Raw genomic sequence first — 16506 nt, forward strand, 5'->3', positions numbered from 1 at the left:
AAATTTGTATATTTTCGACATTTTACCGATTCGTTTGTATCCCATCACTCAAAGGTTGCCAGACTGATCACTCTGGAAAAGCGAGCAGGCTCTTCTCAAATATATGCTGTAAATCAAGTTTGAGAACGCATCCATGTCTCTGTCTCTGTTGACCCTCATGTTTGTAAACAGAAGCAAAGTTTTTTGTGTTGACAGAAACGAAATAGTTCTTAATAATTGCATCGGGAAAGTGCCAATCATCAGCCTTGAGTAATCGTGCAAGGCGCAACTGTGCTTCATTCAGTCTTCAAGTCTCAAAATGTTAGGCATTTCGAATGCAAACTTTGTAAACGATTGAAGTATAAAATCTGTTGAGCGAAACTCTTAGGCAGCAATAAGTATTTATGGGCTCCCTGATTACGCATTCCGGAGTTTTTCACCGGCAACCTCCGCCGCCAAGCATTTTTTGGCTGATACGTTGAAGAGGATTTCCCGCCAATGTTCGTCGCCCGCTGTCGACTAAAGTGGGGTATCTGAAACGGGGATGTGGGGCAAGTGGATGGTAGTAGGTATGCGGTAACCAAAAATGTTCCTTGCGCCGGGCTCCAGCAAAATTTTTTTACATTCAGCGTTCGTAAAATGCTTTGCCCCCAGCAGGCCGCAAAGATGGCAGGCATCAGCTCGCGAATATGCAAAGTCAAATGGGCTTCGAGCCAATTTGTTATTCGCATTTATATGTCATTATCCCTAAAAGAATTTGGATTTTCGATTTTCGAGGTGCTGCCGCATCGTACATACCTCTCGTCATTTTCGTAATCTAGATTGTCGAGTTAGACCTAATGATCCGATGGCTGGCATGCAGGTCTTGTCTCTTTTCTGTCTGGAAGCAGAAATTGTTATTTTTCCCAAAAGATGGGCACGCTACGGGAAAACACCTCCGACCCATTGGGTAAGTATACTATATAGTATATACATTCAACCTACTACAGGGAGAAAACTTTTTCCGCTCTGGAATGGACAATCGATCGGTTCAGTTACTCGGTAGGACCAGTTCCTCAAATAAGGGTTTCAATTTACTCTCTGCAAACGCGAAAATTACGAATTCTAGTTAGTCGCACTAGGGACCCGAAGAGCGTTCTATAATACCACTGTATGGATGGCACAGTCCACCGATCAACTGATACTCGTGGTAGCGTGATAAACCTTAATTTTCATAGGAACATACCAAGGCTCGGAACTACGAAAAGCTTTTAGTCAACCAATGCACAAAGCCATTCCCAGGAAAAGGCCCATGGTTAGCGGGCCTGTCTCTTAGGGTCTGAAAATCGAACTTCATCGCTTTCAAAATGGGGTGTTTATTGTATCGGCCTTCGGGATAAGTTTATTTGCCACGAGTATTTTCCTCTTTTTCGTTTTTATCGCATTTAATTAATTTTCTTAATCGCATATGGTTACAACTGCCGCCAGCACTAACCCAGTTCGATACGCCACCATTGGCAGTTGTGCCCCAGAAGCCAGGCTCCGGCCCGGCGTCGCGGGACATTGCCTGTCCGCCATGGCGAACGTGTGCTTGTCTGAAAGTATTCATAATGCCAATCAAACGAAACTATAAGCTCCATTTATTTACACGCGTGTGGCATGAGCGAACAGGGTCCGATGTCAGTTGTGACAAGTGAAGGCGTATGTCCTTTGGTAACCTATTTTTCGGGCTTACAGTTCTAGAAAATCAAAATTTTTGGTCGAAAACCAATCTGTGAGATTTTGTCCCCTAATGGTTATACGGATAAGGAAGTAGGGAAGTTTTCGACGAAATGGGCGAAATGGGGCTAAGAACACATACATAAATGCATTGAACAGTCGTTCTATTGAAGAGACCGAAGCAGATGAGAGAAATAAGCGAGAACACTTTCTGGACACCGCAGCTCCCTCTGCTGATTTGACAAGACCTTATTAATTTTCGTAGAATAAAACGACCCAAAAAACTACACACTACGCATTACTACGCACACATGTACCATACATATCACACATCAGGCTTTAAAAGCTCGGGCGTTCGAGACTGCAAATCTTTCCCCGAATCCCCGCTTCCCAACGAATATTTCATTTATACTTTAAAGTTTGCAATTAAAACCCCAGATGGAGCGATGCATATGCGCTGTCTATTGTACTTCGTTATTATTAAAATGATAATAACCCCAACATCAACATATACCTCTGCCCCGAGTCCCGACGTCCCTTCTAACTAATGGATGGAGACTGCATTTGAATGAACGGAATGAAACGGAGAGCCGTACGAAGTTCTTCAAAGTCGTGTTTGACATATTTTTTCTTTTTGCTATTTTGCTTATGATTCTGTATTTTAGTTGCCTGAAATACATTTACTCAGTCCGAAACAGACACAAATTTGCATAACAAATGCTTTGCATGCAGAAAGAAAGTGAGCAGGGAATATGAAGGGAGGGCCAGCATATGATACTATTTTTTGCCGAAACCTCTAATCAAATGTGTAAACAATATACAAATTGAGCAAATATCGACTTTTAGTCGAAATCGCAAGCTATCCTTCCCCATAAATATTATAAGAAACGTTAAACTATTAAAAATTCGAAGACGACGTAAAGGAATTTTAATATTTAGCGACTGGATTAGCAACTGGATAATTAGCTGAAGAATGTGGATTAAACCCAAATAACGAATATCGGATCGGACAGATCAACTAATTCTTTCTTTATGTCCGAATCTTGGGATCTCATTCTGAGCCGATACATATTTAAAATATAAAGCGTCATTTAACAAGTTAATAACAAAGTAATTTAACAAATAACCGACCTTTTTCTTTACTTAAACATTCTTTCTATCAATAGTCTACCAATTCGGTGGAAGAAATGCCAAAGTGTGATTTTGGAAACATTGAAACATTCACTTGTCTGGCATTCTTGTGCTATTAAATTCGTGCACCTTAGTGACCATAGTCAATCTAGCTTTTTGCATAAAAACGCAAGAGGAACTACTCAAAGATTTTCAATTTATTCAGAAACCAACTTGAAATTTTGAATGCACATGCCAGTGCCAATTCTGTTCGGTCTACTATAATTTTACATTAAAAATGCAAAAACTTGTTCTGCCGGGCTAACCATTGGGGAGAGTGTTCCCCGGAATCGTACAAATATGTTTCTTGGCTAACAAAATAACATTAGCGGGCCCGCACACTGGCCGGCATGTCTTCCTCGGGTTTAGCTTGAGTACCCTTTCACCCAATGTTTTTTGTTTTAAAAACCAAGGACCATGGGACGAGAAAGATGTGATATGGGTTCCAAAAATTATTCAACGGAAACTGGCCTTATTGGCCAGTAGTTTCGTTTATGCCATTGAGAGCCATATTTTCTTTATTCCAAACCAAAGGAGTTAACGGCAATATTCTTCACTTTCTTTTCGGGTTAATATACACTTTTGTGTTGCACACCTTATTGTGATGGGTCTTGAGCTCAAACACATTTTGGTCTACTCTACTGTTTAACACAGAATGACAAAATTGACATTCTGCATCTCTAGGGCTGCGAGAACCCCTTTAAGAATGTAGTCTCATGTGTGAGGTTGAAAAAATGGATTTTTTTTTTGTCACATATTTTGAAAGTACCGTTTATTAAGAATGTACTGTTAATGTTTCAAATAAAAATATCAAATAATGACAGCGATACAGCCCATAATCGAGAGCGCGCCTACACCGAAAAGTATGAGTTTCTCGGTAGCGTCTAAACTTTAAACGCATTTTTCTCGGAATGACATTTTTGTGTGCGGCGCAGATGATTCACAAAATTCTAAAGTACCGATCTAGCTGAAATTTGGATATGTTGTTCTAAAAAGTAACACCTCTGTCCCGTACTAGAATCATTTATTTTTAATGATTATTTTTTTTTTTTTATCATTAATTTAAGATAAATTTTTTTTTAATTTTTTGTTTTGTGAGTTCGACATTTTGTTGTTTATTGATGAAAATATTTCATTCTAGTACGGGACTGAGCCATAAGCTTACAAAACAATAATCTATACTAATTTTTTGTTTCGGATGACTCTAGCAGTCGAAATCACCTGCGCCAGGGACCTACCTTTTTTTATACTTTGGCATGCTATAAAGTGTATTAAACTACACAAGAATAAATTAAACAAAATATTTTCAAATAGTTTATGATGCCTATAAAAACATATTTAAAAATTGAAACAATCGCATTATTTTTTATTGCAAAAAAATTTTTTTGAAATAACCTCTAAAAAGTGGGCCGGAACATGAGACTACATCCTTAAATCTATTTTACCGGACTTGTCCATCTGAGTGCATTAGGCCGTCTACAGTTCGTACCAGAACATCTCAGATACTATAAGGAATAGAGTCCTCAATAGAGTCTTAAATGTAGGTACGTTAATAATAGCAACATATCATTCATGCAACTCTAAAAAAACCAAAGTTATAGCATTTCCGATCAGTCAGTTATATGGCAGCTATAGGATATAGTCGGCCGATCGCGGCTGATCCGACTTTCGATATATACTTATATAAAGAAAAGAAGGATATGGGCAAAGTTTCAAGTGGATTGCTTTAAAACTGAGGGACTAATTTGCGTTGAAACAGACGGACGGACATGCTCATATCAACTCAGGAGGTGATCCTGATAAAGAATATATATATACTTTATAGGGCCGGAATGATTTTAAGTTTGGGTCCTCAGGCAGGCACATATCGAGAGTCTCTCGCGTACTTCCTTATATGTCCGGGGCACACTGTCGCCCCACTGTTCAACCTCAGAGTCCAGTGTTCACTTCTCAGTCACAAACAGTGACAGCCTTGATGAATGGTCTTTGTAATGTTTCGTGCCACATCATAAAACAGGAGCGTCTAAATGTTTAACTGAGGCTGTGACAACCGGCAGTTTGGTAGTTGGACCGATGGAGATGGATTAGACAGTTTTTAAAAGAAACCTCGTTTTGAATTTAAGCAATCTTGTCCAGCTCTGAAAAGTTGGGGTAACCTTCGCAAAACAGGGCACTGCCAAGGCTATAGTTGGGGCCTTGGCCAAATAATAAATTTTGAGAATTTGGCTAATAAGCCGCTCGTAAACTAAATTGAATTGTATTATACAGAATCTAAGTTGCAAGAAGCCATCACTTCGGATAATTATCGAAGAAAATAGAGCTTGGAAATTTATTTTTCGCTCCTGAGAAGGATAGGTATTTGAAATTATAGTATATTCAGTTAAATAAAGCTAAGCTAAGTGTGCGAACTTGCAAATTCCTGTAATTCCCACGGAGATCCAGTTTGCTTTAACTTTGTTGCTCGGTTACTCGGTGGTATTTTTTCAGAACCAATTGAGTTTTTGATAATCTTTTATCGGGTGATGATTGGAATTTATATTTTGTTTAAAAAAATTTTATTTGAGGTTTGTTTTCTCTTTTCAAAAAGACAAGAAAGGAAAGCCAATTTCGGGCGGAGCCGCAGCTTGTATATCCTTGCAGTTTCAAATCGGTTTCTATTGTAAGATGGGTAAAAATATTAGTACAGTTTGCCGGTGATAACTTCATATATGCCCGCTATCCTTTAGGCTCAACCAGAAAAATCAATCACAAACAGGCAAGGGTTTGTAGAGTACATCTTCTCTCTTCCACTATGGGATTTCAAATTGGTTTATGTTAAAATTATAGTATAATTTTAGCTACGACCATTAAGGAGTCAGAAAAACATTAAAAAATGTTTTCAGATAAATAGCACCAGTATAAATACCGCCCCTAACCTTCGTGGAGCAAAAGAAGTTGGCGATTTAAGAGAAGTTAATGGGCTTGTGCCTGCTATTAACAGATACAACCATCCTAGGCACTAAAAGAGGTAAACAAGCAAACGGCGCAAGAAACATTCGCATTAGGCGTATGCCACGTGCAGGAGGCGCCCAAAGTCAACGCGACCTTATTCAGTGACCGAAATGCTTTGAGCCGAGTCCAACAGGACATACCGGCCACACGTTACTTTTTTTTTTGGATTGAACAGCTACTTTATAAACTTGGAAAAGAAACGACTCAGCGATGACAATCCCACCGACGACAATCAGAACATACATATGTAAGTAGTTATACTTATATGATGGTTATGAAGCAGACTGAAAGTGGTCAGGAAGTGAAACACTTAACGTGCCATTCATATACATATGACATAGAGCATTTAGAGGGCCACCAGCCTCAGACCCAGACAAAGCAGAGTATTGAGCCTCCACCACAAACTTATTGCGAAATCCTGAGTCATAAAAGAAACTATCCTAGAGATTAACCGACTGGATGTTGATACATACATCCCATCGAGCCTATTATGCCTTTCACTCTGAAATTAGAGGTATAACCAAATGGCACATACATATAGAAGTGGCCAAAAAACGCTGACAAAACAAACAGCATCAACCTTAGCTTCCGAAAATAGTAGGAACATAAAACTGCTAATTTGAATAAGTCACGGGACATTTTCGGCGTTAAACTAGGCAGCGATATTGGGGTAGATGCGAGGGTGACGAGTCTTATGGGCGGGGGACACGCGCTTCTGGAGATGTCCATCGGACTGTTGACGCAGTCCATCTCACCTTATGAAAAGCAGTTTGATGCAAATAAAATGCGAAAACACAAAGTGACCAGCACACAAACACGTTGTTTTACGGAACGGCTTTCTCGGACCTTTTTAATAATATTCTACAAGGGTTACTCTTTTACCCTGTTACCCTGTTTTTCACAAAATACTCAAAACTAAGCTTAGGATTTGTTAAAATTTCCTTCTGGGTAACTCGCCCAGCGAGTTGAGGAGAAGAATCAAACACCTTCACGAAAGGGCCAAACCTAGATGGGAAAAACTCATTCTTTCATTATTTTCTCTTCGATCAGTGAGCGACCCTAATACGTCACTTCGATTACAACTAACGATCGCTGGAGGGAGAGGCCTAGTCTTCCCAGTGGGTCGAAGTTTACTCAAAAATTGTCAAACTCTTGATCACGATCCCATAAAACCTTAGTTTTTCTCCCATACGAAGCTGGACCCCAATTGGCTACTTTTGTAAGCTAGTACTTTATTTGTTAGAGTGTTTCCATTTCCTAATTAATAATAACGCGTGACTGTCGGACCTTGCGAAAAATATGTGTTTTATCGTGACCGTATCTCAGCACTGTTCTGTGCCCTTTCGAGCAGTACCACGCCCACATTAAACGACGGTACATCAGCTTTTTAAAGAAATAGCGAAGATGTCGCACCCATGACATTCGCGTTTCGTCGCTGCTGTTTGTCATTTTGTACACATAACAGCATAACACATTTTGTGGCGCACATGGGGTAAAGATGTTTGTTGGTCATGGTCGGATCTGTTTTATTTTTCAAAGGTTTTTCATCCGTTGTTTCCCATCGTTCCCATGCCCCGGGTTTTATTTTTGGCTCCGCCTCTGTTGTAGGGTCGATGGCGTTTCTTTTGCGGTTTATTGCCGCCGTATGACTTCTGACCTTGTGCTGTCTTTTTTATACACATTAAACATTGTTTTAATACCCTTTCTTCCACCCTCTAAGCTAGGTGTAGTGCTGTGTACCGGTTTCTCTACTGGTGGCCACCTCTTTTCAATATGGTGTCTCTGGGAATGGTGTCGCGATTGTAGGCTTGTGGGGTTTGTTCAGATTTACGTAATCCTATAAATGAGAACAGGTACATATATCAATACATTAATATACATATCGACCCCTTCTTGCGAAATGGGATGGATAAAAAATTGTCCAAATCTAAAACAACTTTTGAAAATTAAGACTTATTTTATTTCGGGGGAAATTAAACTTTTATGCTTTCATGTTGACGGCTTTGACGCGAAAACCTGCGTGCTACAACAATTTACACCCCCCGTAAGCATACATTGAAAAATTACTTTATGTTGCATGGAAGGATTAACAATAACTAGTATTCATCCATCACATCTTTTACTAATAAGCTGCAGTCAAATTTTCATTCAAACCTAACTAATAATGGATATTTATAATAACTCACAGCTTTGGATAACAAAAGAAACTTTTCGGACAACAAAAATGTTGAATTTCACCAAAAATTAAGTGAATTGACCCTTGTGAATAAAATATTACAGCTTAAATACATTTGGCAAAAATTTTCAAAAGATTGTATTGAAGCCGTTTTTATCTGATTTTTTGGGAATTTGTTTCTTTGGCTCATCAAAAAAAAGCTATGAATTTTTTTTACAAAGTATTAAACATATATTGAAGTATACTTTTTCAAGTATATTGAAAAAAAATTTTTAATTTTAAAGATACTACCACTTGAAGTATGGTACCAAAGAATAGAGTCAAAGTGGTCAAAGTGGTTGATCTAAAACCGTGGTGTCCACACAAATATATTCACATGGTAGACTTGCTTTTTAGAGCAGGAAGAATATTATTCTACATTATTATTACATCCATTATTACTCCCGTAACCACACAACTGCAAACAAACGTTTACTATGTTTGCAGGCAGAGACCGAGAAAAGAAATTTCCACCACATGTGACAGGGTTTTGAGCATCACAGTGGCTATGGCCGCAACTAAAAATTTGGAAAAATATTGAAAAATAAACTTTTTACACGACTTTTTCTTTTCTTTATGTTTTTGCCATAGTCCTATGGCTTATGTATGTCCTATAAATTTCAAGGTGATCGGTGCATTGGTACATGATAGCCCGATGCAAAGAAGTGGTTTCGAGAAAAACTCGCTTGAAAATTGAATAATGCAGTTTTGGCCGTTGAAGCGCATTTCCTCTCAGCACTATAACTTTGTAACGGGATTTTGTTCTTAAAGCATAGTACTGAGTTGACGAAAATCCGCTGTCAAACTCCATATAAAAAAAAACGATATTTTAAGAATTTTGTATTATTTATTTTATTAGTCTTTGTTCCAGTCAGTCCCAGGACCTTTCAAACAATTTTTCAAAGTTTAATTGTATTTATTTATGTTATGGTTTTTTCTATGGTGGGCCACACCAAAGTTGCAATTCGGTTGAGATCTAATCACTCTTCGGTACTTCGCCACTGGTGTGCTTCGGGCCCCTTCCCTTTTAAAACGTCCAAATGAGGGAATAAGTTAAAGAATCTAAGCATATGGAAGCATCCCGTCGCTTAAAATTTTTATTTTAGTAAACATGATTCCTTTATTATTTGGACTTAAGGGGTTATATACCTTTTTTATTTTAAAAAAATCGACAATTTTTTTATGGCTTTATCTTTAAGAACAATTCCTTGAGAACATTTTTCCAAATTTTCATAGAGATTGGAGCAGTAGAACAAAAGTTACAGCGCTCCTAACCGCGCGCCTTGTCGCGGCCTTGAACTGAACTTGAAACTTTGAACGCGAATATCTCGAAATGGTGTTTCTTGAAAAATGACTTTGCGGTGACATGGATTGGCGGAAAACTACTGAACCGATTTACTTCAATTTTTTTTTTTTTTTTTTAATGTTCGTAATGAAATTCTTCTGTGCTTGAACGATCGACTTTTCACGCACAAACTTTTTTTTCGCCAAAATGAATTTTTTAGTGAAATTTCTAAAAATTTCATTTTTAGCATAAAACGTTCTCGTATGCATAAAAAAACAAAAAAATTTAAAACCGATCGTTCAAGCACAAGGAATTACACTAAACTAATGAAATTTTTTTACTTTTATGGTTTCAGTTGTTTCAGTGTTCAGACCTGTTCGACCTGGGGAACTGTCACCGCAAGGCTCTAAAAAAAAACAAGAAAGGAAAGCTAACTTCGGGCGGAGCCGAAGTTGATATACCCTTGCAGTTAAAACCGGATATATATCGCAAACATCGGATATAGTTGGCCGATTCTTATGATTAAATAATAATAAAACCAATAAACTACAATAAAAAATCTAAAAAAAAATCCCAAGCTTCTATCTTCAAAAATACGAAAGTTGATATTTCTACCAAATACCATTGCCGATCGTTCAGTTATATTGCAGCTATAGGATATAGTCGGCCGATTCTAATGAAAATTGGCAGGTTGGATTAACTGACCAAAAATAGAATATGTACTAAGTTCAGCTTTCAGATCTTCAAAAACACAAAAGTTGGGTCATTTCCGATCGTTCAGTTATATGGCAGCTATAAGATATAGTCGGCCGATCCTTATGAAATTTGGCATGTAGTAATGATTTGCCAAAAATAGCTCTCTTGTCAAATTTTAACTCTCTAACTCTAAAAACACCAAAGTTATACCATTTCCGATCAATCAGTTATATGGCAGCTAGAGGATATAGTCGGCCGATCCGGGCCGTTCCGACTTATATACTGCGTGCAAAGGAAAGAAGGGTGTGTGCAAAGTTTCAAGACGATAGCTTCAAAACTGAGAGACTAGTTCGCGTAGAAACGGACAGACAGACAGACGGACAGACGGACATGCTTATATCAACTCAGAAGGTGATCCTGATCAAGAATATATATACTTTATAGGGTCGGAGATGTCTCCTTCACTGCGTTGCACACTTTTGGACAAAATTATAATACCCTCTGCAAGGGTATAAAAAGCCTCTAAGGGAAACAGCCACCCCTTAAAAACTATTTAATATTTTTTCACCAAATTTTGCACAAACATTGTTAATAATGTGTACTATCAAAAAATTAAAACATCCGTGTAATAGAATAATTGCTACATACCTAAAAGAAAATCCGAACTTTCCTCTTTTTCTTCGACAAAGAAGGTATATAACCCCTTAATGAATGGACCAAGCTGCATAATATGAAAATCTCGGTAAACTAATTTGGATTAAAAAGTGCTTTAAAGTATCTTTTGGGGAACAATATACTATGATAATTTACATAGTTTTTTACAAAATAAACAATTATGGACTCATCCTTTGAAAAATTTAAATTAACTTTCTGAATTAACTTTCCATATTTCCAGGCCCAAACCATAAGAAAGAATAGAAAAGTGAACACACTATTTGACAGTTTTTAGCTGTATACCATTTAAAAATATTATTGAAAGGAATAACACCAAACAAATAAGAACTGTTTTCACTTATTTAAAACTTTTCTTTGGCATTACTATTATTTTCAGAGCAGTCGACCAGTTGGTTAATAGCAAATAACGAGGAAAAAAATAGAAAGACTAGAATAAGAAGACGAAACTGCCTTATCCGGGAGTTCAGGTATTATTATTATGGTTATTTTGGTATTATACAGGTATTATGAATAAACGAATTGGTTTTCTGAAGCATATAAAATGGGGACGGGGCACATAATGACAACATGGGAGCCAAAAAAAAAAAACACTTCTATGTTTTTGAAAAATTTTCAATCGGGTTTTATCGGGTTAGACATAGTCGACAAACTATGCAAAGGAAATTAATATGTTCGCCCTGTTTCTGGCTCATTAGTAGCGTTGATATCCATATTGCAGCCCAAACATTTATGTTCCTAAGATTGTTGCCGGAGTCGCTTCTTTTGCTTACATCTTTGTAAGCCAATTTGCACGATGGTGAAAATTTCTTTCAAACAAAAATAAATATACTTACATATACAGTCTCGAACACTTGTTTGAATATGCGCCTTCTGAGTACGTATCCTTCAACAAGCTCCTACATTTGAAATGACAATGCTTACCTGTAAAAATCGTACAAGAATTCTTGCAACCATAATATATTACAACATGCTCGCCGTAACAATAAACCCTTGATTCGAGTGCTAGGAACTATGTTTGGGGCTGAAAATGTCCTTTAGGACACGTAAAAATGTCAATAAAGGTCACCAAGTATCCAACAGAGAAGGCAAATAGTACTAAGGAAAAAATATCGCACTTTTCCCAACTCTTGAAGGCAGGAACAAACGAAATAGTGAAGGCCCGGTAGAACACTTCTCCAGGCTCGTAAGTGGAAACTAGTGGACACGGGAAGGGTGGAGACTCTGACTGGCGGATTTTTTATTGATTACTTTCGGCAACTAATTGATAGCAATTTACCGTCTGAAGATATGTGGCCAGACTATTGGCTTCATAAAGCCTTGTAAAACTTCATAAAGACCAATTCATCGCGTGATCATTCTCCTCAGCGACTTGGCTATTTGAACTCTTTATGGGTAGCGATTTCATAACGGGCAGAATATGTAATGCGTTTACTGTTTGACCCTCTTTAGTTGTTCTTTATATTGTTCATTATACTCTCCGCTAATTCGATGAGGCTGCCTGGACAAGATAACTTAAATTTTGTAAGGGGTGTACATGGCAGCCAGCATCATTGGCTTAAGATGCCAGAATAATGCGTTCGTAGATCCAGTGTTTTCTAGGGTTGTTGGTTTTTGAAAAAATATCGTATTGATGATATTTGCTGTGAAAAAAATATCAATCGCTAATATTCAGAAATATCACCAAAAAAAATCGATATATCGAGTATTTTCGATATTTTTTATAGTCAGCTAAATTTGAAAAAAGGTTATTTTTAAATTTAAAAAAAGGTTTTAATATGTGTTTTCATCCGCCATGAACTGCAAATAAGACATATTTTTTTATTTAAAAAGTGAATTGAAAAAACAACAAATATTTATACCCACTTATTTATACCCAAAGTTGCTTGAGACTTTTATTTAAGTTCTTTGAAATAAAAAATAACAAAATTATTAAGGACATTGTATTCAAATTTATTTATAAAAAAAACTTAATACAAAAAAAAAAGTTTCATGGAATTCATGGAATATGTACTTAATAATGCTAATTACTTAATTCTCTTATTTAATGCTCTTAATTACTCTTAATTACAAAATAAATCTTTCTTCAATGATTTAAAAAAAACTCTTTCGGTTATATGCTGGTCTGTCATTCGACTGCGGGAGTCACAGACAATACATTTAATGGCAGAAGCCAACCGTTCAGATGGAACCGAACTTCCAGGCGTGATAAGAAAACTTAAAGCAACCTTCGCTAGCATCGGCATCGTTGAAATTTGTGAGTTCCAGAATTCCAACGGATTTGTCTCCCAACTACAAAATGGCATACTCAAGTAAACCTGCATTTCCTTTCTTTCGCAACAAATATCGGAGAACACCAACTCAAAAATATTATTATCGACTATTTTTGCCCAAAAAATATCACGATAATAATATTTTTTTAAGAGAAAATATATCGATATATCGATATTTTGATATATTTCCGACATCCCTAGTGTTTTCCTTAAAAAATAAATTTAACAGCATCAGAAATTTTTAGATGCAAGACAAGAGGTTGGCTTAGAAAACACCAAGGGATGGAGCCGAAGTTTGTATATCTTTGCAGAATAGTAATGGTTTATAGTGGTTCGATAGGCATCTGCATATTATTTACAAGTACAGTATAATAAGCAGTTCAAATATCGGATACAGTTTGCCGACAGTTTAATATCGTAGTTCCTATAATGGATTCATCCATTAATTACACTTAGAAAAATGATGCATTCCAAACTAAATTCCGTAAAGCCGTACAGATATAATATTAATCCAGAAAACACTATTTTTAAGTCAACCTCTTTTTAAAAGAATGTTTTAATTGAATTTATTGAATTGAAATTAAAAAACTGCCGACGCAGGCTAAATCATTTTTCCATGGAATTTTTTCACCAACCAACATGAAAGGGAACAAAATTTTTTTACTCTTGAAAGGAAAACTGCTATAAGATAGCTGCCATAAGAACGTTAGGGGAAACTTATTTTTTTTTTTTTATCCAGATATTGACATTTTAACTCATATTTAAAGAAGGGGTTTTTTTTTTAAATAGTTATCGTCTGACTAAATTAGAATCGTTGTTCGATAGTTTGCCTAACACTCATTCAGGAAGTTTCGTTGTGACTCTCAATAGTTAGTAGCAACGAGCAAAAAAATTTAAGAATTATTGAGTAGTGTTTGTCTATAAATTTCAGTTTTTCAAACCACCGGATAAAAATTGTTAAGGTATGTAGGGTACCGCCCGCGCTACTAAAAATTTGATCGCGTTTTTCTCGAAACAGTGTATTTCAAGTTGGTCTGTATGATTTTTCAAACAGTTTTTATACGATCGGCCTTAAATTTTTTGAGCATGTTAGCGAATCTCGAGTTGAGAGCGGAGTCAGTCGAACACCAGGCAGATCCGCCATAACTAATAAAAAATTAATTAAGGCAGTGTTTTGGTGTTCTACTTCAGGGACATTTGTTATATCCCTACAATTTATAGCCGATATTGTACTAAATCGAAAATTTATAATTTCAATACCAAACTTCAAAATTGCGGGAGAAACTATCGGCCATGGAGGGCTATCAGAAAAGTACAATTGAATTTTTTTAAAACAAGAAAGGAAAGCTAACTTCGGGCGGAGCCGAAGTTTATATACCCTTGCAGTTAACACCAGATATATATCTCAAACATCGGATATAGTTATAGTATATACCAAATACCATTTCCGACCGTTCAGTTATATGGCAGCTATAGGATATAGTTGGCTGATCCTAATGAAATTTGGTAGGTCGGATCAACTGACCAAATATATAATCTGTACCAAGTTCCAGCTTTCTATCTTCAAAAACACGAAAGTTGGATCATTTCCGATCGTTCAGTTATATGGCAGCTATATAGAAATTTGGCATGTCGTAATGGTTTGCCAAAAACAGTTTTCGTGTCAAATTTGAACTCTCTAACTCTAAAAACACCAAAGTTATACCATTTCCGATCAATCAGTTATATGGCAGCTATAGGATATAGTCGGCCGATCCCGGCCGTTTCGACTTATATACTGCGTGCAAAGGAAAGAAGGGTGTGTGCAAAGTTTCAAGACGATAGCTTCAAAACTGAGAGACTAGTTCGCGTAGAAACGGACAGACAGACGGACATGCTCATATCAACTCAGGAGGTGATCCTGATCAAGAATATATATACTTTATAGGGTCGGAGATGTCTCCTTCACTGCGTTGCACACTTTTGGACAAAATTATAATACCCTCTGCAAGGGTACAAAAAGTAATTGGGTAATTTAGATTTTAAAATACATTTTGTATACCCTTACAGAGGCTATTATAACTTTGGTCAGAAGTGTGCAACTCAGTAAAGAAGACATCTCCGACCCTATGCACATTCTTAATCAGGACCACCTCCTGAGTCGATATAAGAGCGTCAGTTTGCCTGTTTTTAAACAAACTAGTCTTTCAGTTTAAGCGGTTCTACGCAGTTGTGGCACCCAAAGAGAATTTAGAATTTCTTAAAAAGAGAAAATAACCTATAAGGTATATACATTAATTATAATTAATTCATTATACATTATAAGGTATGTATATTCTTGATCAGCATCAACAGCCAAGTGGATATAGCCATGACTATATGTCCCTCTGTCGGTATGAAATTATGGATCTCAGAGACTATACAAGATAGAGCTATAGGGTTTGGCATGGAGACTCCTACAATACCCACGGTGTTCAAGTTTGTTTCAAATCGCAAATTTCTGTAGCACAAGTACAAGTTTTTGTATTTAAAAAAATGCTTTTAATGTCAAACTATTTCTGTAGTTGATATATATCTGAAAAATAAATCGTCCGAGTTGTGAAGGAGATATATGTATATACCTTTTCCCATACAAACGGGCTTAAATTTTGAACGCGTGGAATTCAAATACTATAAGAGATAGAACTATCAGATTTGAAACTTGGGATCGTATGATATCCGTGCAGATCACTTTTATGTCAAACGTTTTGACGCCCCTCTTTCCCGCAAAGCAGAAATCCGGTGTTAGCACCGGATTTTGGAAAATCTTTTGATGCCAAACTCTTTCAATGGCTAATCTACACTTACAAATCAAAAAGCAGCCAAATCGGATAATTTTTAGAAGCGCTATAAACTTTTTAGTTTGTTTCCCTACTGAATCGGTATGACCGTATGTTTGTTGTTGTTGTTTTGTCCAAGCGCAAAAGTATGCAACAACAATTTCGGCCGATCGTTATGAAATTTGGTAGGTCGGATAAACTGACTAAATATAGAATTTGTTCGAAGTTCCAACTTTCTATTTTCAAAAACACAAAGTTAGGTCATTTCCGATCGTTCAGTTATTTGGCAGCTATAGCATATAATCGGCCGATTCTTATGAAATTTAGTATGTGGTATTATTTCGCCAAAAATAGCACTCATGAAAAATCCATCAACATTAACTAGGTTGGGTACTATAAAACTGAATGCAGTATGAGTATGAATATGAGTATGAGTATGTATGAGTAGTCTGAGTCTGTTAGAGTCTGTATGAGTATGCAACAAAACTTTGTTTTATGAAAGAGAAAGACAGGAAGGGTATGGTGTGGAAAAAGAGTACCGGATATTATATGGTCGGGGAACTTGTTTTTGTTGCAACATTTGAAATCGTTTTACTTGTATAGGCACTTTCGGTTTAGATGCGGCCTATTGGCGGATAGAATGAAGAATTTCTCATAATTTTTTTAAATGTAGGCGAGCAAAGTTTTTTAACATTATTAAAATTCTACAAATGCGATCTCATTTTATTA

General features: G+C 36.7%; 1 protein-coding gene across 3 annotated transcripts in view; it reads right to left on the reverse strand.

Moving 5' to 3' along the window:
- LOC122321326 (uncharacterized) overlaps positions 1–10781 on the reverse strand; it is a 105301-nt gene extending 94520 nt beyond the window's left edge. For all 3 annotated transcript variants that reach the window (XM_043211138.2, XM_043211137.2, XM_070281744.1), the window contains exon 1: positions 10683–10781. In XM_043211138.2, the coding sequence (XP_043067073.1) occupies positions 10683–10761 (79 nt within the window). In that variant the 5' untranslated portion in view covers positions 10762–10781. The remainder of the gene's footprint in view (positions 1–10682) is intronic.
- Positions 10782–16506: the final 5725 nt, after the last annotated feature.

This window comes from Drosophila bipectinata, chromosome XL (genome assembly GCF_030179905.1).
Source record: "Drosophila bipectinata strain 14024-0381.07 chromosome XL, DbipHiC1v2, whole genome shotgun sequence".
NCBI lineage: Eukaryota > Metazoa > Arthropoda > Insecta > Diptera > Drosophilidae > Drosophila > Drosophila bipectinata.